This window comes from Syngnathus floridae, chromosome 8 (assembly GCF_059516105.1).
Source record: "Syngnathus floridae isolate MCC-2025c chromosome 8, RoL_Sflo_1.0, whole genome shotgun sequence".
NCBI classification, from domain to species: domain Eukaryota; kingdom Metazoa; phylum Chordata; class Actinopteri; order Syngnathiformes; family Syngnathidae; genus Syngnathus; species Syngnathus floridae.
Window position 1 is genome coordinate 1892848 of NC_142420.1, and position 26192 is coordinate 1919039.

At 44.7% G+C, this 26192-nt stretch overlaps 1 protein-coding gene and 2 long non-coding RNA genes across 11 annotated transcripts in view; 1 reads left to right on the plus strand and 2 right to left on the minus strand.

Annotated features, from left to right (window-relative positions):
* On the minus strand, positions 1–6572 carry LOC148393867 (uncharacterized). Of its 3 annotated transcripts, none has more exons than XR_015860072.1 (7): positions 6475–6572; positions 5305–6400; positions 3899–5204; positions 2492–3833; positions 2321–2421; positions 1582–1651; positions 1–1324 (listed from the first exon to the last, which is right to left on the minus strand). It is a non-coding gene; the product is annotated as an uncharacterized LOC148393867 (long non-coding RNA). The 3 variants fall into 3 exon arrangements; XR_015860073.1 differs by having other exon boundaries at positions 2492–2567; positions 2649–3833; positions 5305–6558; XR_015860071.1 differs by having other exon boundaries at positions 5305–6558.
* A 499-nt stretch (positions 6573–7071) lies between these two features.
* Positions 7072–26192, minus strand: part of LOC148393868 (uncharacterized) — a 40418-nt gene continuing 21297 nt past the window's right edge. The window contains exons 2-7 of one of the 6 annotated variants that reach the window (XR_015859841.1): positions 14819–14966; positions 14173–14265; positions 11413–14055; positions 10803–10906; positions 7518–8121; positions 7072–7414 (exon numbers count right to left, since the gene is read on the minus strand). This is a non-coding gene — a long non-coding RNA (uncharacterized LOC148393868). The remainder of the gene's footprint in view (positions 7415–7517; positions 8122–10802; positions 10907–11412; positions 14056–14172; positions 14266–14818; positions 14967–26192) is intronic. The other 5 variants (XR_015859843.1, XR_015859842.1, XR_015859839.1 and 2 more) reach the window with 5 other exon arrangements.
* wnt10a (wingless-type MMTV integration site family, member 10a) lies at positions 11660–26190 on the plus strand. 2 transcript variants are annotated; one of them, XM_088382950.1, is made up of 4 exons: positions 11660–12286; positions 13701–13966; positions 15728–16101; positions 24068–26190. In XM_088382950.1, the coding sequence occupies exons 1-4, from the start codon at positions 12225–12227 to the stop codon at positions 24596–24598; spliced, it is 1233 nt and encodes a 410-aa protein (XP_088239076.1). In that variant the 5' UTR covers positions 11660–12224; the 3' UTR covers positions 24599–26190. The 2 variants fall into 2 exon arrangements, with proteins under 2 accessions (XP_088239076.1, XP_088239078.1); XM_088382952.1 differs by having other exon boundaries at positions 13706–13966.

Below are 26192 nucleotides of genomic sequence, written 5' to 3' on the forward strand. Positions count from 1 at the left end.
AGATAACGGCAGTACTTTATTTCTTAGGTTGTTTTGGGCAAAACAACGAAAGGTGCATCGCATTGACCCAGCATCAGACAGGTTGAGGCAAATATGCTGCTACTCGGTGGCAGCACTTGGAATTCATGTAGCCTTTCTGATATGGTCAATTTCATAAGGATGCCGGTATGAATAAGAACATTCTGGCCTTTACTTCACTCTGAACTGGGTGGTACCACCCAGTACATGTGCCGAGGCTGGCCGTGTAGTTTAGCAACTCTGCTTTGAATTGAAAGCTAAGGTCCTGGAAGTTGCACGCTATGTTTATAAATTCAATTGACTGTAGCAGCAACCTGGACTGGACAGCAACAGCCTTTTTTGTAGTCAAACAGCCAATGAAGACATCAAGCCCTGTAACAAAACATGCAATAAGTTCCACATTCAAGAGATGCACCATCGATTGAGGCACCTCGCGAATGATGACTGACACCAAAGTTGACTTTATTTACAAGACCACCAACAGGAAGCAAACACACCACTGTTGATTTTATTCACAAGAATGCCCACATGATGCATGACGATTCAAAACTAACCAAAAAATGGCTCTGACTAGATTCAAATAACAGCTTTTACTCTTACAGAAAAATGTACCAACATTCTGCAAGATTCTGAGTTCGGTGGCCATTTTAAAGCAGGGTTGCCAAAGATGACTTACTGATCGCAACAGGGACCGTTTGTACACTTGTCGTTTGCATCTATCGGTGTCTGGCTACTTGGCTTTTGTCAACAATTTAGAATGCATGCCGCTTTTCTTTGTGTAGTTAAAAAAATAAATAAAAAGCCTGACACTGCATATTTAAGTCAATTTTGTTTCAGCCTAACTTTACAATTGTCTTGTCATTGAGAATGTCTCAAATGATTCCAGTTTGTATGCACGATAGCCTGCCAATGCCAATGTTTAAAATGGACCACTTGAATTCAGTTCAGTTTAATTGCAGTTCAGTGGTACACACACACAATTACAGTACAAACAGTTCATTTCATGATTAAAAAAACAACAGTAAAACAACAATATTGCAAAATGACGCAGCGCTGAGAGAGAGAGAGAAAGAGGCATCATGCAGATAGCCAGTGTGCACACCCAGTGAAAAAGTGGAGGGATGGTAAGGAGAGAAAGGACAAAAGAAAAAAACGCAGTCATACTCTCCTTAAATGCTGGCTGGGCGCTTTGGCCTCGCCGCATCCGCACCCGTCCGTCTCGTGTCGGCCGCTCATCACGGGCGAAGGTTGGCTCCCCCCCCCCGGCCGGTATTCGACGTTTGGACTCATCCTCCGCCTCGTGCCACTGCAAAAAGAAAAACGGCACTCTGTTGCATGCGGTTCACTTCTGTGGACGTGCTCATTACCTGTCTATTAAAGCTTGCTCCTATTCTAAGCTCCCTTTATTAATTGCGTATGCATACATGAACGTTTTTGTTTTCTTTTTATGTCTGTTCCTATATGAAGAATTCGATGCTTATAATTTCTTTCATTGTTGTAAAGTGCTTTGAGCTGCATTTCTTGTATGAAAGGTGCTCTGCAAATAAAGTTTTTTATTATTACCCTCTGGTCCCGCGGTCCTGTCCAGTCCCTCTCTGTGAAGGCACTCGTCCGATCCAGTGCCCCAGCAATCCTGAAAGGCAGACATATTGTGTTGGTTTTGGCAAGGGGAAAAATTCCACTAGCACCCCCCCCAACCTTGACTAAGGTAAGTTTGAATCAGGTAACTAGCGGCACGCACGGGCTGGCGCATGTCTCATACGGCCCTCCCGCATTGGAGCGATCCGGGTTATGAAATGTTTAACCCCTTACAAAAAGGGAGGGAGGGAGGGAAGGAGGGAGAGAGCGAGAGGAGATGAAAAGAGGCTTTGGTGCGCACTTAAGCGCAACCGGCCAGTTCCCCCTGAGTAGAGCTGGCTTGGCCCCGAGAGGAAAAATAGAGGAAAACGTGACGTCACGGAGAGCGTCACGGAGAATCTCCTTGTCCTCGACACCGTCGACGACACTGGGACCCAGTCTGGCAGACATTATACCCTGGTATTCCACAAAGGGCAAGGTATAGCCACGTTCCATCCTGAGTGCACCAGGCCATGCAGGTACTGCCGGGCACATTGGAGAAAGAGAGCGAGAGAGAGGGAGGGAGAGGGGGGGGGGAGGAAGAGAGGGAGGCAGGGGGTGTCTACTTTGCCAATTCGTACCTAGAGGGTCACAGCAACCCAAATGCCCGTGCGTGCTACAAGTTACCCTATTCAAACACACAGGGGCAGGGAAAGCACAAAAGAAAAAACAAAGTCATACTCACCCGGAACGCTGGCTGCATCTGCACCCATCAGTCTCGTGTGGGCCGCTCGTCACGGGCCAAGGTCCGGGTCTGCTCCGGCCGGTGTTAGACTCGTCTTTCACCTCGCACAAGTGCAAAAAGACAAACGGCACTCAGTTGCATGCGGTTCACTTCTGTCAACGTACTCATTACCTGCCCCCTCCCTGGTCTTGTGGGTGCAGCCCAGTCCCTCTCGGTGCAGGCTGGCGCTCGCCCCACCCGCTGCCAGCTTAAAGGCAGAAAAATAAGGAAATCAAACTAAAACCAACAAGTGTGTACACTACGCTTGCAGATTGGATTGCCATGTCACCGCCTCTGGCCAGCCTTGGCCAGTCATGCGTCAGGCTCCTCTTCAACACTTGGCGACTGCTTTCTTTGGGTGATTCCTTCTTTTGCAACCCGCTCACCAATCGCGGGTCTGGTGGCCTCCGTCCACCGGCTCTTCGTTTCATACATCGTCTCTTCCACCTTGCAAGACAAGCACAAAAGTCTCGCTGCGCCGTCGCTTGCGCTTGCCGTCGCTTGCGCTTGCCGTCGCTTGCGCTTGCCGTCGCTTGCGCTTGCCGTCGCTTGCGCATGCCGTCGCTTGCGCATGCCGTCGCTTGCGCATGCCGTCGCTTGCGCTTGCAGTCGCTTGCGCTTGCAGTCGCTTGCGCTTGCAGTCGCTTGCGCTTGCAGTCGCTTGCGCTTGCAGTCGCTTGCGCTTGCCGTCGCTGCGCGGTCGCTTGCGCTTGCCGTCGCTTGCGCGGTCGCTTGCGCTTGCCGTCGCTTGCGCGGTCGCTTGCGCTTGCCGTCGCTTGCGCGGTCGCTTGCGCTTGCCGTCGCTGCGCGTTTGGCACTCAATGAGGGCTGCACAACATTTTGGAAAATCAATGATATGGCAGTATTGGGCCAGACCACTGCATTGAGGCAAGTTGTGCAAAATTCTTGGATGGAGGTTAACTATTTGATCGCAATGAGATCAGTTAGATGAGTTAACTTTAACTTACATCAATGACTTATCGTCTTAACTCATTACAAATAGTTAGGCAAGAAAACGTGTTTCATTTGAGACCTGGAAAAAAAATCAGCTGTCTTAAAGTGCATGTCAATAACCTAGACCACCATATGGCAGTTTTCCAATACACGTGCAGCCCTACACACGTCACCATTGGTGTCCAAATGGCAGCCTCGGGGCAACTTGATCAACACACCACACGAATCAACACAACACTGCTTTGTAGCACTGAATATCAATGGCAACATTTCGTGATTGATTTAATGAATTTGCGTTAAAGAATGCTGAATTTGTTTCAGTATGCAGCCCTCAAGCAGACATTGGGACACCGCTGGTGTAATTTAAAAAAAAAAATTAAAAAAAATCATTTCACACGTTGAAGCTGCGCAGGTCGACGCCTCCAGGGAAGCGGGTCTCCCTCAGAACTCGGCGACTTCAGAGCAATGCCACAGCGGTCCGTTCACCTCTGATCAGATCGCGTCACATCCCGGTCGCCATCTGCAGAAACAGAAACAAATGTTAGAAACTCAAAGAGCACCCCAAGTTGTCGGTCACTTGCTTACTTGATCACAGCGGCTAGCTACTATTGGTGATCGTCGCCGGGTCGGATCGGGCCGTGCGCCCCCCCCCTTTTTGCGTCCGGCCTGCAAATGGCAGAACATGCAATGAGTTGGGCGCTGCTCGCATCATTACGTTTTCCTCGTGGACCGGCTCGCCCAAACACCGCCCCCTACACCTAGAGAACAAAGGACACACAGCTTAGATCAAGCACGACAGTGGTAGGTTAGAAAAGACAAAATGTTACCATCTCGCTCCAATGCTGTCGTCCTACACCTAGGGGAGAACAAAGAACGCAAGTACCACAGTGGTGGTAGGTTAGGGTTAGATGAAGTGCAACAGTGGCAGGTTAGAAAAAGACAAAATGGTACAAGTCAAATTGCAAAATTGGACATTCGGGATCAGCTCGCTCCAATGCCGCCCTACACCGATGGGGGAGAACAAAGAACGCAGCAAGCATGACAGTGGCAGGTTAGAAAAAGACACTAAATGGTACAAATCATATGGCAAGATTGGACATTGGGCTCCGCGTCAAAGTTCAGTTTTGTTTCCAACCAAGTCACCACGTCCTCCCCCAAGTGAGCCGTCAATGGCAGCCAAGCGCAAGACACCGCTGGATCCAGATAAGCCACAACCTCTTAAGCAAGACCAACCGTCAGACCCCCAAACACTGGCCACACCTGCAACCTTTCCGTCGTGCACCCATAACCAAAGGCAACCACACTGCCCCCTCCTGGGCACATGATCCGCACATGTTGACTTTTGCAGCGCGCTGCTTGATTCTTGACTTGATATAGCATTGCTCCTTTGGATAGGCCATTGCTCCCTTGGATAGGCCATTGCTCCCTTGGATAGGCCATTGCTCCCTTGGATAGGCCATTGCTCCCTTGGATAGGCCATTGCTCCCTTGGATAGGCCATTGCTCCCTTGGATAGGCCATTGCTCCCTTGGATAGGCCATTGCTCCTTTGGATAGGCCATTGCTCCTTTGGATAGGCCATTGCTCCTTTGGATAGGCCATTGCTCCTTTGGATAGGCCATTGCTCCTTTGGATAGGCCATTGCTCCTTTGGATAGGCCATTGCTCCCTTGGATAGGCCATTGCTCCCTTGGATAGGCCATTGCGCCTTTGGATAGGCCATTGCGCCTTTGGATAGGCCATTGCGCCTTTGGATAGGCCATTGCGCCTTTGGATAGGCCATTGCGCCTTTGGATAGGCCATTGCGCCTTTGGATAGGCCATTGCGCCTTTGGATAGGCCATTGCGCCTTTTCATATGGAATTATACTTTTCCCATTGGGCTCCTCTTGCAGCCTACAAAAACACAGACAGCCATTAATTGTGTGCTGGGAAGCTGAAACTCGACAACCATTGTGTGTTGGGAAGCTGAAACTTGACAAAAACAGGTTTTCACCTTATTTAGGACATCTCTTCCTCAGTGTCCTCAACATCACTGAAAGGGCTCCTCAAGAGCCTCCTGCTTACTTTGTATAGAAGGATGCTGGCTGGGCGGCCTTTTTTAGTGCTACAAAAGACAAGCAAATTATTGCAACCAAAATAGACATTGAGTAGAGTGCCAATGGCATGATTTTTTTACCAACAATTATACATACTAGGAGTTTTCCATTTGAAAAAAATATCATTGTAGTAAGTTATGATAATTGATCAAAATTATAGTTCATATCTTAATTTTATACATTAAGTAGTGTTTTACATTTGAAAAAATATATAATCATTACATTGTAGTCAATTTTGAGAATTATTCAAGATTATAATTCATATTTTAATTTCATCATCTACAACTCACCTCACATTGGACAAATGATCCAGGTTGGCGGCGTCCAAAAAGGGAGAAAATAACCCGCGCAAAGATTTGTTGCGTAACCGAACGACAGCGGGCGCCATCTTTGAACGGATTTGGTCCAATTTGGACATGACGTAACATATTCGTTACATTCACCAGTTTGCATGACACGGAAATGGCACACGCATAATTTAAAATAATAAAATAATGGTTTAGTTGACTAGAGTCAAACTAACATTTCCTATAGTCAGACAAACACGCGCTTATTGGCGGCGTCATTTACGAACCTTCTACAAACAAACGAATGAAAAAATGCGGGCCAGCATTAAAAAAAAAAAAAAAAAAAAAAAAAACGCGAAAGACATTTAAAATACCACCAAAACGCACAACGACGCGACGCAAAGTCGATTGTAATGTGCCGTGCCGTGCCGTGCCCAAACCTCAAGCACTCCCTAGACAGCAAAAATCCTGCAAGAAATAATAAATGGCATCGTAAGAATAAAAAAAAGGCTTGTGAGAAAAGGCAACAAAGCACACATTTTGGGGCCGATTTGAAAACTCCCCTTGCGGTCTCCCCAACTTCGACGCCTACCGTCGCCGTGTGAAAATCCTCCAACAAACAAACATGGCGTCCGTCGTGAGAGACGGCAAGAAACGACAAACATTTGCTCCCTTACCTGAGAGAAAGCCACGCGCTCGGTGGTACCTGCATTTGAGAACTCCCCTTGAGCGCGAAAATCGTGGAAAACGGCAGGAGACGACAAACATTTGCTAGCTTACCTGAGAAAGCGTCCGCCGCCACGCGCTCGGTGGCACCTGTATATGATAACTCCCCTTGAGCACACCTGTTCTCAATTTACCGAAAGCCCTGACGTCACATCCGTCAATTCAAATCTTCTTCTCCTGATCGTCCAACGGCGCTCCGCACACTGACGCCGCCAGGTGGTCGCCTGTCATGGTGACTACTGTGGAAAGGGTTGCTTCGGACTATCCGTTGAAACTTTGAACATCCAACATGTTTGGATGGAGGATGCCCTATCAATAGGACCAAATCTCCTTTTGTTTCCGAAGAGGCTCTGGTCGAGTGGTTAACGCCATTGCCTTCAATCAAATGATTTTCAAACGGGTCCAAACAAGTTTTTCCGTCATGGCTACAAAGATCTTTAGAGCTTTTCGTTCACTCTCGTTCACTGAAAACATTTGTTCTTTTGAACCCATCGCTCACTCACGAGCCAACACTACACTGCACTGCAGTGATGTGCATTCCAGTACTTTTAGGTGAACGAATCTTTAGAATCAGTTCACTTAAAAGAATTGTTCAAACGTATCGTTCAACGAATCCCCCCCCCCCCACACACACACACACACACAAAATGATACGGCTTTTGTTTTTTTAATAACATCCAGTGGAAATAACCCATACACATCAAAGAATACAACTACCCCAAAATTGTTATACATGATAATAATTGGCTCGAGTAATTAACACATTTCTTTCTATAATACAACACTTACACACTAATTCATTGGCAACAGTCTCTCACCCGGTCGTGAACGGGAAGTTGCGTCACTGACTCGTTCGTGAACGAGAAATTACGTCACTGATTCGTAAAGTCCTCCTCCATGTAATGCTTGCTGGCGCTGCTGATTGGCTGAATTTCTTCTTCGTTTTGTTTTGCGGCGGGGTAGCACTAGCTTCAATGGGCATCACTGACACCTACTGGTTGAAGTTATATATGAAAGCGAAAAAAAGAACGAATCACTTTAGGAGGTGATTCGTTCACTGAAAGGAGTCGTTCTTTTTGAACAAATCGTTCACTCACCAGCCAACACGAGCACGCAAGGGTGTTGCTTCTTTTCGGGGTGAGCTCAGTGCTAAGACAGATAAATTGCCGTGCAGATAAACCGAAGGTGATCCTGCATATTGCAGCTCCTTTTGTCATCTCAGTCAGCTTCTCCCTCCCATTTCTGGTCACACGTAGGCTTGGAACATAAATCAAATCCTGGACGCTCGAGCTCCCCTCCTGTCTCGTCTTCATTTCTTTTGTTTTTCGAAAACGTGGCTGCCAGAGGCCAAGCGAGGGGCTGCTATGTGCGACGGCTGCTTCGGCTCAGGGTCACGTCTTGGCTTTGGATTCCAGGCGTGGAGCTCCTGGACACGAAGCAAAGCAACATGCGTTCAACACAATTGACTTTAGAGTCCTTACGATGGCTAACAATCGTCAGATATTGGTTTGAAGTCAAAGTTGAGAAGCAGCCGCTGAGTCTCTCTCGCTCAACGTTGGTCAGGTTGTTCTGGTGAGTGAACACAAGGGGGCGGCCTCTGCAAAGAAAAGTCAGCCTGAGGATCAGCCGCTCGTGAAGATGACGAGGACGAGCTGGAGATGATGATGATGTTATTCATATATTAGTCTCGGTCCTACGGCACTGCAAAGTACAAAAATCAACAAGAGATTCATTACAAATTAAAATAATTATCATAATAGCTCATCTCCAGAAGAAAGAAAGAAAGAAAGAAAGAAAGAAAGAAAGAAAGAAAGAAAGAAAGAAAGGTGATTGATTACATACACAAAACAAAAAAGTGAAGAATTCCTATTCATGAGTGTGTCTAAAAAAAAAAACATTTAGCACAGCTCCGTGTCATTTGTTCTCTCTCCATCTGAAAAGTAATCAAGACCTTTCAACAAGGCAGTCAGTTCTCAGCACTCCACAAACGTTCTTTCCCAGCAAAGACGTTTCAATCGATTTCAAGCAGACTGTGTGAGTTTTTCTGGGCCTCGGAGTTCGCAAAACTGACGCCATGAATTACAATTTAAAAAAAACAATCGTGAGGCTGTTGTAGAAACTTGCATGCGTAACAAGCCAACAAATGAGTGAGGCGTGTGCATGCTGTGAATTGTGAGCAGGTTGGGATCACAGCTGCATAATATCGCAAGCATACGTTTCAATTTTGTGTATTGAGCCCCAGGGAGACAGGACAAGTAGTTGGAAGGAGAGACCGGGAACATTTGCTTCTCTAGCTTTCTGTTTTCCAAAGCAAGGCAGGCCTGCTTGCTTGCTTGCCGCTTGCACACGCAGCAACGCAAACAGCGGCAAAGAATGTTCGTTAGCAGCGTGTCTGCCCGATCGCACTCGCGTCTGCTTTACAGAGAAAAATGAACTTTGCTTGAACTCCTTTCTTGGGGAGCCACATCCAGCGAGGGTGGGACTGCTCTACACAAGGTCGCTAGCCCCCGTGTAAGCAAAGGTCAGGAGCGGGGGCGGAGATGCGGGGGGGGGCGTTTGAGTCATCTGATATTCCCCTAAAAGTCGGAGGGAAAGGGAAAGTTTGAAATTGTGCTGAGTCATTCGATGGCCGGATGTAGCCACGCTGCTCGCGATGCCATTTCCTCAACAGGATCTTCGGCATACTTTTAACAAACGGAAGACATAAAAGAGTGGAGATTTTTTGGGGACAGGGACTCTCCATGTTTCGCTTTTTTGGCCAGGAACATTAGAATAGCATGAGATAAAATATAAGAAAATATAAGAAATTAAAAAAAGTATATATATATATATTTAAAACCTTTATTTACCCAGGCAAACAATTAAGAACAAGTTCGTATTTACAACTGTGGCCTTATTAAATAAATAAATAAATAATACTAAAATATAAATAATTTATTCTAAATAAAATAAATAAAAAAGAATTGTCTGTTAACCAATGTAAAACTTTGGCTCAGCACTTTTGCTGTGAGGCGCAATAATAATGACTTAGCAGGATATCCAACACCTGACGACTGAGGTAACTGAGGTCAAAGGTCCAATCCATACATGTCCTCCCAGTCACAGCTATCAAGGGATTTTCCAGGGATGATTTTTCTTTGTCAGAGGGAAGGCCGCTCTGGTTCGAAGGATATCCCATTGCAGATGTTCAAGGTAGCTGAGGTTAAAGGTCACTATTGGCGTCATACCCCCAAAAAAATCACAGGTTGATGAATACACCGTCACTAAAGTGGCTCGGGAGTGTCTAAATTTGATACCCAGTTTTCACTTTTGGCGCCGGGTGGCCCTTCAAACCAAGTCAGTCAAAGGAATCTCTGCATCAGGAAAGCACGAGCAAATAAAAAAAACATTTGGGCTCGCTTTGCGTAAGACTATAAACGATCTGCTCATGACCCTGAATGTTTACATGGCACTTGCAACCAGACTGGGAAAACCTAACTCGGCCGTGTGCCTCCCTGCAGGACAATTAGATTCATATTCAACCAAATTTGTCCATTCGGAAAAAGCACTCCTGGGAATAGGCTTGTGTTTTCCTTTATTATTAAATTAAAAGTCGAGCGGCTTCACGTTTCACCGAGAGTGAGCAGTGTGAGATTAAACACGCATGTTTTCAATGGCTGCATGAAAAATAAATATACTCAGACAGAAAAGCTTCCAGCCCGTAATGACAAAGTATGATGTTAACCTGGCCGGCTCAAACGTTTTTATGTCTCCAGACGCAGCGGTCGATTTCAGCTGAGACTCGGACTGACAATTTTCCCACATTTGAACGAGAAGCCATTGCGCGTGTGCGTAAGAAATGGGAGCAAAACGACTACGCGTGTTATGCGGGATAGCGACAAGAAGATGGGAACAAGAAGGAGGGCTCAAGCAGCATGATTCACATCTAATGAAAGTTGGTGGTCAGAATTTGCATGCTTCCCAGTTGGATGAGCGCAATCTATATTTTGGATGGAAATTTTCCAAACCACCAAATGTGCCAGCGGGCTTTGCTTTGCTGACACGCAATTGCAGTAATTGGACACAACAATCTCTCAGCTCAATCCACAAAAGGCCTGTTGCGATAAACACATCACAGAGGACATTTCAACTGTTTGGTAAACTTGCGTCGTAAATTTCATGATGGCAACTTAATTGCATCGGGACAAGGAGTTGATCTGAGGGATTTACGACTTTGGTGATTCTTCTTCCCTTTGCTGTGAGGTGGCGGTGTGTTTGTATGTGTGTGTGGCGGGGAGGTCTTTTGTATTTGTGCTCCCTGTAGCTGAGATAAGTGTTAAATAAAAAACAAAAACACACACAGCCGTCTCTCTTTAAAATATGTTGTTGAGCAGTGTGATCACCTTTGGAGGAGCATCAGTTATTGCCATGGGACAAAGGACGTGCCGGCGGGGTGGGCAAGGGAGGCGGTGCTGAACTGCTGCCCTCTAGCGTTCTTTCCTTTCTCCTGCATGTGAAGAATAAATAAATAAATAAATAAATAAATAAATAAATAAATAAATAAATAAATAAATAAATAAATACCCGAGTAAATAAATAAATACATAAACGAACACCCGAGTGAGCGAATAAGTAAATAAATAAATAAATAAATAAATAAATAAATAAATAAATAAACACCCGAGTAAATAAATAAATACATAAACGAACACCCGAGTGAGTGAATAAATAAATTAATAAATAAATAAATAAATAAATAAATAAATAAATAAATAAATAAATAAATAAATAAATCCTGGTGATTAGGCTCCATTCAATTTGATACTATTGATTTTCTTTTTCAGTCAAATTATTTCCACAACTTGATCATTGAATAGCTTAATTGGCACACCCGTATGGTAAGAATTAAGAAAAAAAAAAGTGGCCAAAATGGGCTATAAAATTCCACTCAATTTTTGAAGAGAAAACCTTCAAGAATTGTCAGATAGTAAAGTGCTATCAAAATCAACTGACTTCATTTAAAGCCTCAAAGAGTGTTCACAGATCTTGCTTTTGTGTCGACCCTCTGAAGTCATCCTCGCCTGGCAGAAAATATGAAGAATATGCTTCTCGAGTTACACAAAGCTTTCGGGATCTTTAACCGCTGTCACGAATGACTAATTTAAAAAATAAACTGTGCCATGTGTTGATGCAGTCGGACTTTTGCACCATCCTCTTTCTGGACACCTCCTCCTCCTCCCATAGAAAATTGCGAGGAGAGCGCTGCAGGCGAACTTGGGAATTGTTGCGCTGCAAGCTCTTATCTAAAAGGGATCTCTATCCTTTGCGAACAAGACATTTGACCTTCCTCGACAATCAAGAGTGACGTAAAAAAAAAAAGAGAAGAGGGGAAGAAAGAAGAAGTGGGCTGGCGGAGCGCGAAGTGCATGCAGCAGTTTGGAGGAAACATCTCAAGTATAGAGTTGCTGTCGAGCGTGTCAATTTTGCCGGTGCGTGCTGTCTCTCCTTGCTCCTTTTGGGATGTTACGTGGGTGACTTTTTTCCTTTTTGGGGATTCGCGCATGTGCACGCAGGTGTGTGACAAGCAGCGACTTTTTTTTTTTTTTTTCCTTCTTCCCACTTCTTTTTCTCACGTCAGAGAATTGATGACTTTCCCGCCGCTGGTGGCCACATGTGGACCGCAGGACACCTCTCGTCTTTGACTCGACTCAACTTTGTGCTCGAAATATATTGGACTACCTCTTCTCAACATCCTTGTTTCACTTTTTTTTATTTCTGAAACTTTTTTTTTGTTATTACTTTTTGGTCCAAAAAGACAAAAAACAATGGAACACTCATTGATCCGAGTCACGTGCGTCTTGGTGGTTTTCTGTCTGCTTGACAAAAGGTGAGTTCAAGTCTAAAATGATTCTTAAGACACTTTGACGTGGTCCTCAAACTTTTTGCAACTACAATTGAGCTCTCCGAGCACCACCATGATGACCAACAACAGTGAACAGTAACGTAGTAGGTCTAAGGGTTTATTTAAAAGCGGGACTTGATAGGGGGGAAAATAAAAATCTTATGACTCAATGAAAATTCAATTGACAGTTAAATACAACTGAAGTGGACTAGTAAAGTTTTCCTGGACATATAAATTGCAATCATCCTTTATTCTTTTTTTTTTTTTTTGTGAGTGTGCTTGTACCACACTTTGGATATTGCTGCAGCAAAATCATTATTTACGCCCTAGACTGAGTCAGCAGAATGATTCAAAGTAATTTTGTGGGTAAAGTGGTTCAGATAATGGATGATTATACAACCATAAAACTATTAGGTTAAAAAACAAAAAAAGGTCAAAATTGGTTTGAGAAGCTGCTTGGGTCACTTTGACCCTACAACTTTTGGAGTTTTGATCAAAATAACCTAGAAAGTTGGGTCAATTAGTTGTTTTTAATTATGGACCCTGCTTGGCTTATTTTTGTATAAAAGTACAATACTGGATGAAAACAGGTCTAAATCTATAAGCGTCTTTCAAATGTTGATTTTTTTATGATTTTAAATGTTGTGACTAGAGGCATTCACGTTGTTGGGTATCATTTACGCCCGGAAATGTGTCTATGCCATCATTAAATGTAATTATGGCTCTTTATGACATTAATTAGATGATACCATTTTGTCTAACTAAAAAACAAGCAACATTTTCTGACTGCGGTGAGCACTCAAGCTGAAAATTGATAATAGCGAAATAATCATTACGTATGTTTCCACTGGCGTTTATTATCCACGGCCAATTACGTGGTCGGCAATGCACCCCTCCTTCTCAAACAATGTTTCTCTTAATTAGACGTTACGCTCGGGAAAGAGCTGTTGAAACAAGCCTCGGCTCCGAGCAGGAAACGCAACAGGTAGTAACAGACGCCCAAATGGAATTACAGCTGAGGGCGCGCAATCAAAAAGCAATGCCACCATCACAGATGATCAACATCTAACGCGCTTTGATATCTGGCCAAGGTTCCTGTTTTTTAATTCCCTACAAAATACAAAAGACCTTTGTTCTCTAATTGGCTCGAGCACACACGTGGCGATGAAATATGGAGTGTGCAAAACTTCCAGCTGCATGTCAAGTCACAGTCAAGCATGTGCAGATGTGCGTGTGCGCCTGCAGCCACGCTCCGGGTCGTGTGTCCGGGCCCGCGCTTCCACACACACACACAGACACACACACAGTTACAGGAGCTGCTTCTCTGTCGGCTCAACCATTTTGCTTGACATGATGTTGTCGACCCAAATGTGATCACATGACCTTGTTTCCCACGCAGGGTAGACTCCAATGAAATCTTAGGCCTGAAGCTGCCCAACACCGACCCCATCCTCAACGCCAACACGGTGTGCCTGACGCTACCTGGCTTGACCCGGCGCCAGCTCGGGGTGTGCATGCGCAACCCGGACGTGACGGCCTCGGCCATCCAGGGGATCCAGATCGCCATCCACGAGTGCCAGCACCAGTTCCGAGGGCACCGCTGGAACTGCTCCAGCCTGGAGACCAGGAACAAAATACCCTACGACAGCATCGTTTTCAAGAGAGGTCAGACGCGTGCGCTCACTCCAAAGCGATCCAAAGTTGCGCTTTTCACACTCAACTTCACACGGATGTGATTCCTCCGCACGACACGCCTGGGTGAAGATACTTTATGTTAGTGTTATCTATTTGTCCACAGTCAAAGATCATGTTTCCTCTTGTTTGGGACCGCCGGCGCGGTAGAGCAAATCACACACGTGGCTGCCGATTACCTCCGCTGACTCCTTCCTACTTTGGAACCGCCCGACGCTGCTTTGCTGTCAGCGGTTGGCACAAAAGATGAGCGGAGTTCAAAAGTTGGTCACCTGCAGATTACCAAACTTGGTGCAGATCAGTTTCCTCAGGCGTCGTTTGAAGTCTCGCAAGCTTTACAAGTTAGCTACAAAAGGATGAAAGCGGATCTCCACCCCAAGTTACAGACTGGAAAGGGCATCCGCTCGCTTCTTTTTGGGGGGTGGGAGGGGGCAAGACTGACGAGCGGGGCATTTTGCACACTTTTGGAGATGAAGTGCCTTTAAACCAACGCGAGGTGCGCCTCCTTTAAGCTTTTGTGTGATTTTACGACAGCGGGAGGGCCAAGATGATCCGTCACGCCATGTCATACCTTTCATCAAATTTACGAGGCCATATTGGCTGCCAAATATAATAAATATTCTAAATTATTATTATATATTTTTTTACTATTATTAGTATTATTTTTAGATATTATATTATATTATATTTTACTATATTATATTATATTAATTATATTATATTAATTATATTATATTATATTATATTAATTATGATATGATAAATATCTTGCATTAAAAGCCGCCTGGAGAGGCAAGACACGAAGAGACCGAAATAAGGGAATACCTCTGCTTCTGTGACTTTGCCGTCTTCCCGCGGGCAGGGCAGGGCAAGCCTGCTTCTAATGCTTTTTACTTCCCTCGCCAGTGCGAAATTTCCTCTCAGCACTTTGCCAACTCTCGGCGGCAAAGGCGTAAAGCAGTTCCGTTGGTTTCTGTAACACAAAGTGACAGTTTCCCTTGAATCTTTCATTCATTTTGCCACTTCCTCAGCCATCAGTTCAGCCGGGCATGCCGCAGCCGGTGAATTATTTCTTAGATTGATTTGTTCCCTCCTTCCAGCCCGGCTCAGTGCCTGAAACGGGCTTTCTATGTATGAGGCAGAGCCTAAGTGCTATCCAAATCTCATGAGGTGGCGTGTGGGGGGCTGGGGGGGTGGAGGTGTGTTACAGTGGGAATCACTGATTATCAAATACTGTATTGTAAACCTTAAAGGTTGACTCAATTAACACACTTTTAGCTCACAATTTGGATTCGTTACAGAGAATACTAATAATAGTCATAAGAATGTCTAGAAAAGCTCCAGCGGATCTATGTGAAGATAAAGAATCTATTTCGTGGTTGGTCGTCAGGACAGGCTCCATGTGAGAGCACAGCTGGCTGCTGACAGAATATCCTGCGATAGGCGGACGGAACAATGGCTGCTTCTTGTGCGTGTCCTCTGGTGGCAGTGATGGAGGTCTGTTTAAGCTCAGCTGCTCCTCAGGGACACTTAATTGTGGCTGTCCCACACGTTTTCCTGTTTTCCTGCTGCTATGTTGATTTTAGACCCAAATCAAATCATCTCCTCAGCCAAAGAGAGGAAAGTTAGTTTGTTTTGCAATATCATGTCGTTAGCGTCTTCAGTTCGAGCGAATGGCCTCGATGACCTTATGAGGCTGACAAAAGATTTGTTTGGGCGCTCTCGTCCCGACAGGTTTCCGAGAGAGCGCCTTCGCCTACGCCATCGCGGCGGCGGGTGTGGTGCACGCGGTGGCCAACGCCTGCTCCATGGGCAAGCTGAAGGCCTGCAGCTGCGACGAGAAGCGACGCGGCGACGAGGAGGCCTTCCGCATCAAACTGCAACGCTTGCAGCTGGAGGCCATCAATCGAGGCAAGGGGATGGTACACGGCGTCATGGAGCACTTCCCCGCCGAGCTGCCGGGACCTCAGGACTCCTGGGAGTGGGGCGGCTGCAGTCCCGACGTGGAGTTTGGGGAAAAATTCTCGCGGGACTTCCTGGACGCCCGCGAGACCAACCGGGACATCCACGCTCGGATGAGGCTTCATAACAATCGAGTCGGCAGACAGGTGAGTCCACGGGAATGACAGTTGTTAACATTCGTATCAATTTCAAGGAGTCCGATACCAGCCACTGATACTTGATGATCACATTTTCGGTATCCGTACTTGGTATCAAAAAGTTTCGGTATCGGTCTAAAAAAAAGTTGCTCTTAGGTATTTTCTGTTTGGAATTCCAGTCAACCTTAGTTTGATCCAACCCACGCACGTGTGGAAAAATTGCATTTAAACAGGGGTGTGTAGAGTTTTTATATGCGCAGTAGATGCACTAAAATCCTTTTTCTACTTTGCACAAACATGTCTTTGGTTACTATGTAGGGATTGACATCAGTGATTAACAGGTTCCTGTTAAGTTGCAGAACACCTGAAGCGCATCATTCCAAGATAAATGAAGGCTATAAACTATCACACGCACACACAATGAAGCGTAATACCAGCGGCCGCCATTCGGAAAACAAGAAGTGGAGCCGCCACCTGTGTCTGCCACTTAGCAATTTCAAAAACAGGATTGCGCGATGTAGTTGGGCAAAAATAAAGATCGAAGCCACGTTACGATCCAGGGAGTTCCCCTGAGGACGGGGAGTGACAGGAAGCATCAAGTCGTTCAACAGCTTCTCTTCTGATGCTTTACGATGGCTTTGATATCAGGCTCCTTCTTGTGGTGTCATTTGATCATTTTGACTTCAAGTTCCTGAAACATAGCAAACCATTTTCCTTACCTACGGTGGCTATTTAGCTCCAGGCCTGGTTTTGACCTCACATTTAGGTGGAGCTTTTGTCATTTCCCCATTTGTCATATAAAGTGATCATCTTGTCCCAACTTTAGAAGTTGTCCGGGTTTTTTTTTCTGCCTGGTTTGCGGGCGTGTGCCGATGGTCACGTTCCGTCACATCGGTTAGCGTGTCAAGACAAAGTGAAAGCAGTAGTCAGGGCGAAAACACATCTATACTTGACTTTTATAGTTGTACTTAAAGACTCTGTAAAGTGGACTGAGAGATCTGTTTTGAAATCGCACGTTTGAAGAGAAATGCTGAGACATGCTGGGCTCATTTATGATGAAAAACTGCTAGCTTGCTAGCTAAACGGTGACTGCTCTAGTTAGCCAGCTCAACGGTGGCTACCCTAGCTAGCTAGCTAAGTGGTGGTTGCTCTAGCTAGGTAGCAAGCTAGTTAGTTAGCTATGACTACTCTCATAAAATGCATCTTCACTTTAGTTAGTTCACTGGCGTGCCTGCTTGAGTTTAGTCATTTTTGATCAAACAAATCCCTCACTGCATTCTATTTTTAACAATTTAATACAATTAAGAGGCTGATAATACTTTTTTCCCCTAACTTTGGTAAATAAACAATATCGTTGGCTTTCTTTCCTGGTCGACTGCAATTTAAAAAAGAAATGTCAACCCTGACTGCATATATTCCCCGTCTTAAGCCGTTATAATTGAAGTATATCTTTGATAATTGGTTTGGTGCCCCAGGGCGACGCAATTGGCGGATATAAGCCGTGACGACGCAGCAGAGCAAAGGAGCGTCTGTTTATGGCACATTGTTCCCGACTTCCTCCCGAGTCATTTGAGTCTGAATCTTTCCATCAGTTGACTTCTGGTCCTCTTGATTATGCAGACAAAACACAACATCGCAAAAGAACAACATCGGGCCTCCCGACGGTGGCTGTAAAAGTAGAAATGTTGCCGTTTCTGAGAAGGTGACTTCAGTTTCAAGCAGCCCTGTGGACTGGGTGTCAGTCTTGTGTGGGGGCTCATGTAACATGTAGTCATGTCCTCACGAGCCAAGGAAAGGAATCATTTGTCTTGCGGGGCCTACGTTGTGTAATGTTATGAGACTCGCAGGTCAGTAGGGCTCATGTCTGCTGGGCCGCCGAAGGCTAATGAGGCGTCTGAACATTTCACTCCTTAGCGTGCTCTGTTCTGGTTTAAGAGATTTGATCGGAGTTGGAATCAGCTCCAAAATATCCAAATGGTATGACCTTAGGTTTGCATACGAGATGGGGGAAAATCCATTCCTGGAGGCTGTTGAATTATTTGAAACATTTCGACATTCTCTACTGCCAGCAAGTCAAAAGAAAGCAGTAACTAGGTTATGATTTAGCGATTAAAGAAAGTCGAGTCGAAGGCATTTTATCGATGACGTCATGGTTGCAATTAAGAAATACAACACAAGAGGGAGTGATGTCCTATAACAGCTTCACATACGGCATATATTAGTTTAACACAAATAAACAACAAATTATAATTTGTTTTTTTAAATCTGTTATCTACCTACAGCAACACAAGTGTTAGTCATTAGCACCACAAGCTAACTAGCTGAAGCACCGGCAAGAATTCCTTCAGACCTTGATGCAACGTCAATCGTGCAGTAACATTTTACGTATATATGTTTATGATCCATATGAGTGACATCACGTCAAGTTTTTAAAGACACATTAGTCCAAGATGGACTTTTTGCTGTGTCCAGTGTTAGATGCGCCATTTTACTGTTGGTTTTGGTGAAGAACATTGGAAGAAATACCTCTGAGACCTCATACACGCACGCACTCACTCAGCTTCTTGATTTAGAGTAAAATAGTCCCAGGTGAGTAAATAAAAATAATGCCTTTGGTATGTCTTTCCCCCTCGACCCGCGACTACCACCTTGCTCCCTCCAGCCGCTCGCCCAACTCCCAAGCGGAGGAATGCAGCGGTTCTCTTAGCGGGGGCGTGCATGTCCCCTCATGCCCACCCCAGGGTTCTCACGACGTCCCGTCTTGTTTTTAGTCCTAATTAGTGGCTGCTTGCAGTTTGGAGACAGATGTTTAGAATCCTGCAAGAAAGATTTTGGACTTCAAACAGCAAGGTTGGAAAGTGGAAAGCGTTTTGGGCCGGCCCAACGTTGCGCGCTCCTCTCTTCTGATGCTTCTCATATGTTGAGAAATGAATAATGCCAGGAGCAGATGATTTTTTTTTTTTTTTCAAACAGGATGTCAGAATGTTATTAACGTACTTTACAGTAAAAACATACATATATATATTAAATGCCACTCGGCTGAAATAATCGCTCCAGCGACTGACCGCAATATTAGGTACACCTGCAGCATCTAATACGATCCAGCTGTACGCACAATTCTGCCTTTGCAAAGATAATACGGCTGTTTATGTTGAGTTATTGAAATAAAAATGTGTTGAGAATTCTAAGGAGGGTTGTGTAACTGCACTTGAGCTTTATGGGAAATGTCTTACATAACATGGCGTGGTTTGAAGATGCAGGTCAAGTGTTTGGCCTTCATGGCCATGCACATTGGAGTCAACAGAATCTGAACAGGATCATTGACAGACACCTCACCTGCAACCATAATGCCTGAAAGAACCTGGAAAGGGGAATATTTTTTCACATCTTTCAAAACACCTGTCAGACTACTTGCCCGTGAGTATTATCATGTTGTCGGTCTATATGTTGCTGCATCATTTGTGTTCAAATAACGGTTGTTCAAAAGCATCAAAAGAATCGATTCAATTTGCAATGATGCGAAACAAACTTCACCTCTGAAGTGAGTAGGAATGGCTTTTTTATAACCGGATGATATACATCTGCAAGGTAGTACTTCACCGTGGCTATAAACTTCACAGCCAAGTGAAATAGTTTCAATTTTCACGGGCCCACCTCAATCATTCGGCAACACACCTCCAAAAAAATGCTTGCTAAGATCGCCTGTTTGTACGTATGTAACGTGGGGGAGCTCTGCCCGGCGTTTTGTTGAGTCCTGTCTCTTCATTAGGCAGGTGGTGACAGTGCAACCGTGTACTTTGTTACTGGCAAACATTTTGTGGTAATTACCATTCAGCATCAGCGCTTGACTGGAGGCCAAGAGCCAGAGACGTTACGGCTTTTTTACGGGAAGGAACCACGCGCCTCTTGTGCAACATGTCTGCTATTGACGATGCGAATGGATAAAGTCATTTTGGCAAATTTCTCAATTAATCCAGTCATCTATTTTTTCATCTCGGATCATAATGCGGCATCATCACAAGGCTGCCGGATTCCACTGTTAGTTGATAAGAGAATTCGTTCTGGTCTCGGTTGTAGGGGTTCGATCGATTAGTTGACTTTGCATTGTGGATGAGAATATAGGTTAACATCATTAGCTTTAGGTGTTCCGATCACCGCCTGTCTAAAAATATTTATAACTAGTGGCGAGAAATTTTGCACATCACAAATACTCCCAAAAACATTTATAAATAATAAAACTAAAATAAAAAAACTAATTCCAAAATGATTACAATCTAAACTAAACACATTTAAAAATAAATAAATAAATAAATAAAAGTGATCATCAGCATGATTAATTGGGGCGGAGTTGGAATTAGTTGCCTTCATTAATTGACTCATGAATCGACTCGGCTGCCACCCAAGAGCCATTCAAAAGAAAAGACCGTGTGGTCGACTCCCTTGGCCTTATCAGTGGAGTGGTTGATGTGATTCACCACACACACGCACACACACCACCACACACATTCCACCTTTCGGACTGCACCTTCTTACTCACACTCGTGCATTGACATGAGCGCTTCATGGTAAACTCGCAACAGGTGGAAGTGCTTATGCCGGTAATAACTTTTTATTACAGTCTCTAAATGAGAGTGGTGGACACTGAGTGGGCAAATACTACACACACACACACTTGCAGAGCGCCGCCGAACCCACTGCACTCCCGGACGTGCAGTCGAATGTGCGTGACTGCATTGGCTCCATATGCCGTTGAGCTCGCGTGAACAGCGCGTGCTTGTTTTTGAAGCAAAGCGTTTGCTTGGTTTCAGGCGATGTTAATGCACCGCTGCGGGATTGTTTGTGTGCTTTGGTATCGTCGGCACGGCTCTCTGCCGGGCTTTAAAGCGAGCCAGAAGTTGTTCAGCAGGCGCTTTGGGGACAGCGAACACAGATTTTCTCTCAACTACTTAGTCACCATGACGCAGGGATTGACTGGTGATTCCATTCCAAACACGCTACTGTGCATGTGTCATGGCCAATCCGTAAGTGGAGATCTTGCAGTTCCTCATTCACATCCTCCAACGATTAACTTCTGCCATATAGAACGTACGCATCTCCTGCGCTCATTTTAAAAGGAATACAAGAAGATTGGCCGAGAATCAAGTTGGCAGTGTTCACTCCAACAACGGCGCAAACGCCCATTTGTGCCCACGCCTGTCTAGAAAAACAACACAACAAAGAACACTCCACCCAAAAGTTGAATTGAGGCAATTGGACTCTGTTGCGGTGGCTGTTCTAAAATGACTTGCTATTACGCTGACAATATTGTCATCATACTCATAAAGCATTCTAATTTAGTCTTTATAATCGGAATAAAAGATTTTGATGGGTAGTCAACCTCCGCACGGTAACAATGCTTCCTCTCTCATTGTAGTTCTTTTGAACTGATCAAAAAGCAAGGCGAGGCCCCAGATTAACAGGAATGTGGCAAGACTTCACCTTGGGCGTGCTGCCGTCACGCAAAGGCCACAGAACGCCAACAGGCACCCGCATGCTGAAAACCGCCTCCTTGCGTTTGCTTGTTGGACAAATAATCGCTGCAATTACTCAACGGCGCTAACGGGCATATCTCATGGAAGAGTGCAAATGCGCAACTCGGATCAATTCTTGCCAAATCAAAAGTATCAAGTACGCTTGAGTGGATTAGCAGTAGAGGTTTTAGAGTGATGTCATCAAACAAATGCTTACAGTAACAACACTACTTCTGGCGCTGTTGGGCTAAGTTCATTCAGTGATTGCCGCACAGTAGCGAGCCTCGGAGCCTGGCAGCCGGCCGCCAGCCCAAGCAACGCATCCTGCATCCTGCAGTGGCAATCTGCTCCCAGCATGTGGCCTTTCATCTCCGTCTGGGCTTATTTTATAGACGCCTCTGTCTCACTCTGCAAGCCAATTAAAAGTCGCCAGATGTTTGTCTCCAACCGCGGTCCGCCATGAGAAGCATCGTTTCGGTCGACGAGCATCGTGAAGCCATGCGTCAGAGGAATATCAAGTTATGAACTTCATCCCTTCAGTGACCCCGTTTGTAACTCCAAATGTTCATAAATCAAATTACGTTTACCATTAAAAAGCATGGAAATGTAATTAATCTGTTCCACCCTCCTAATTATTTTCTATTTAAATTTCTTATATATATATATATTTTTTTTTATCTGAATTTTTTTTTTTTTTTTTTTTTGGGGGGGGTTGAAAAAAAAATGCAGTTCATTACAAAACTAACCGAAAAGTTATATAAGCTATCAGAAAGTTTATTTTGCATGCAATGTCACCTTTAAAATAGCATCTCACCTTCACTAAGATGCATAACTTCACTTGAGGTGTTTTGACTTGAACAAAATGCCCCCAGCAAGCCTTTGCAGAGTGGATGAGCACCTCACATGACATTCTGACACAAGGCTTGTGGAGCAAGCGCGGGCGGCGTTCTCATTTTGGGCTATCTGTTATAAATCTGATGCCTTTCCTTTCAACTTCTTGCCAAGCCACATCTCTAAAAAAACAAATGAAAGCTCCCGTGCGATACAGTACGCAATTAATAAATGTGTCCTAAACTAAACTCCAGTTTTCATGGAGATGTTGTAACCTTCTCCTTTCTGGAAGCCAAACGCAGAAGTTTGAATCTTGTTTGCTTTAACCCTCCAACAACAATGCTTGAGTTTTTTTTTTTTTTTTTTCTTTCTTCCCCGCAGCGAGCGTACCATCAAACGGTAGCAATGTGGATGCAATTACGACTGCGACAGTAGGTCAGTCGGACTCTTTAAAGTCAAAGTGGGCTGGTGACTTTTTTATGATTACAGACTTTGCCGTGTGTTTAAGTCTGCCGTGTTTGTGATTCTGGGGTTGAATCTGCCCTGAAAAACTCCAGCAAATACTGCAATCGGAACCCGGTGCCAGCACTGCTAAAGTCATTACACTGATGTTTACCAAAAAAAAAAAAAAAAAAAGCCTCACAGACGTACTATGTGCCCATCACAATGTCTTTTCAACACTCGAGATGTTTATTCCCAAAATCGTACTGGTTACTCTGGGTTATTCTGCAACGCATTTGTGGGTATCTTCCATTCCGTTTGTTTATTGGCTTGAACCAAAAGATTGCTCATTTTTTCCCATGCCTGACATTTCTGGCCAGTTTGATGAGTGATAGCGACAAAAATACATCCAAGGTCACGCTTACCATCAAGAAGCATCCCATTGAAAAATATAAACTGTATGTATTTTTTTTTTAGGTTTTGAAAAGTCACTTGCACATAATGAAAACATTGCCAGCACCACTTTGACTGAGTTACAAAAACTGGAATATTATTCTGTGACACAAATTAAATCTACCAAAAGAAAGAGTCAGCTCTCTTCTTTCGCCAGAAAAAAAAAGCTTATTTTCTTCCTATTTTCAATTTATTAGTCATTCGCAGAATACCGGTTTCAGACAAAAAAGCGGAGAAAACAAGCGTTTTTGTGGAAAGTGAGTTGGTCGCTAAAATGTTTTTGCTTTACTGACACCCTAAAGCAAAAATATAAATGTATTATATGAAAAAAATATAAATATATATATATATAAATGTATATTTCTCTGATCATCTCACCGCTGTCTCAACAGGTGGTCTGCTAGCTTCTCATTCTTAGGCTGAGGCTCATTTTCGCACTGACGTGACAAAACATTATTGACCTTGGCGCTGGGGCTCACGTGGGCGTTTTCCTTCCCTTTCATTTTTTTTAGATGCTCATGTCAAACAGATAAATCAAAACCCTTTCCCGTAACTGTTTCAGTCTTTCACCTGCCGTTCATTCATTCATCCAAGCGAGGAAATATGCAGCCTCTGCCTGGAGGCAACTTTTCTTTTGTTTTGTTCTATTTTACCTCGCAAACATCTTGAAGAACCTTCCTCTCCAAATAACACCACTATGACATGAAATGTGACAAAGTCCTCTGCTCTCTCCTGGCCAGGTGGTGCTGGATCACATGAGGAGGAAATGCAAGTGCCACGGGACGTCAGGAAGCTGCCAGCTGAAGACTTGCTGGCAGGTGACTCCCGAGTTCCGGGTGGTGGGTTCCATCCTGAAAGAGCGCTTCCACATCGCCACCCTCATCAAGGCCCACAACCGCAACACCGGCCAGCTGGATCACTCGCACCACAACAACTACAACCATCACAGCAACCACCATCATCACCACCATCATCATCACCATCACCATCACGCGCACCGCAGGAGGCCCGGTATCAACGACCTGGTTTACTTTGAAAAGTCCCCCGATTTCTGCGAACGGGACCTAAGTTCGGACTCGGCGGGAACTCAGGGTCGCATCTGCAACAAGACCAGTCCGGGCATGGACAACTGCGAGAGTTTGTGCTGCGGGCGAGGCCACAACATCTTGCAGCAGACGCGTAGCGAACGCTGCAACTGTAAGTTTCACTGGTGCTGCTACGTGGTGTGCGAAGAGTGCCGGATCACCGAGTGGGTCAGCGTGTGCAAATGAGGACGCAACGGGGGGGGGCGGCGGGGCACCCAAAAGAAAACAATGGGGAGAGGAAAAAAAAAAAAAACTTTCAAAGACCCCGATTGGTTATGAGAAAGAGGCCAAGACTGTCTTTTACGCACCCTCGAGCGGAAATGCGTGAGGAGTGGCGGGAGCTTCCGTCGGAAGAACAAAATCGATTTGCGAGTGCGCACACGCACGACCTGCCCGACGCGGACGTGTTTTTGCATCAGGTATTGAAAAGCAATAAATGCAAAAAAAAAAAAAATGCACCACACGAGAGATAAAAATAACACCACGAAAGGTTTGCTTCACAGCCACTACTATTTACAAGAATCATACGTCATATTTCAGAATTTGTTGGAGCACAAAGACGTCGGGTGTCAGTGTCGCTATCGTTTTGGTGTCTTCACGGATTAGTTTGATCATTCTAGCAAGAAACGAAACTATCGTGCTCAGAAAAAGAGACCAAAGCAGAATGTACGACTTGTAGAGCAGGATTGGAAAGAGGAGTTTTAATAATACAAGATGACAGGCTGCAATTTCAAGGCCCTGTAACGTGACAAGAAGAAGAGTGCTAATAGCCAGGAAATCATTTGAATGATTCAAGAAAAATACCAAATATCGAAAGTGAGGTTCCCCTCACTCCATTTCAAGTCTTTCTCACATTCCCGTGCGTGCACTCACAGCGCACAACGAGGCACTCTAAAGTGGAAGCACTTATCCGAATGTCAATTTGTTCTTGGCTTTTTATTTGGATTCAATTCCATGTCGGTCTGGTTGTCGTGCGTGCACTCACAACCAACTCTGAAAAAAACAAAATGGCGGAAAACAGTTTAGCGCTCATTGTCAGTCTTCAAGCGTGTTTGCAAGAAAATGTCCGAATTCCCTCGACAAGGTCTTTAAGACAGTTGCGGGCCAGATCTGATAATCTGATTGCCGCTGCTATCAGAGCCAAACAACTGGAACCCGCATTTCCTGCTCTTTTAATTGAGGATGGCGAAATCAAAGCGGGGCTAATTAGCCGCAGCGCTAGTCACGCTTTGCCGTTTTGTCAGGCCACGTTAGATCCGGGAAAATTGTTTCCAGCATTACCAAAAGCGACGTTGTAAATAAAGGCTCATCACCGCATCGACACGTTAAAAATAGCCTTTTGTCTTAGTAGCGACGCTCGTAAGCGCACCTGTGGATATTTCGTGTTTCCCAGTCACGCTTTGTGCCCGTGTCGAATACAAATCAGGAATCTTTCTTACTTGCGTTGGCTTTTGCACAAGCACGGCTCGATCCGAGAGGACTCTGGGAGAACTATTTGTGTTGTCCGAAATGTACAGTTTGTGTGTGTTACCTAAGTTATTAAGTTAATATTTGTAAAACAATAAAGATTGTCCTGGTAAAAAAAAAAAAAAAAACGAGGATGGAATGACGCCAAAAGGATGCAAGAGATTTCATGGTCACATTCACAAATATCCCGTTCACGTCACAAAAAGTGCTTTTGACACGTTCACTTGTGTTTGGTAGCTTTCACTTTACGCATTCTATTCCGATCCGGCCGTTATCCATCTCACTGTTTTTTTCCTACTGTGACCCAAAAAGC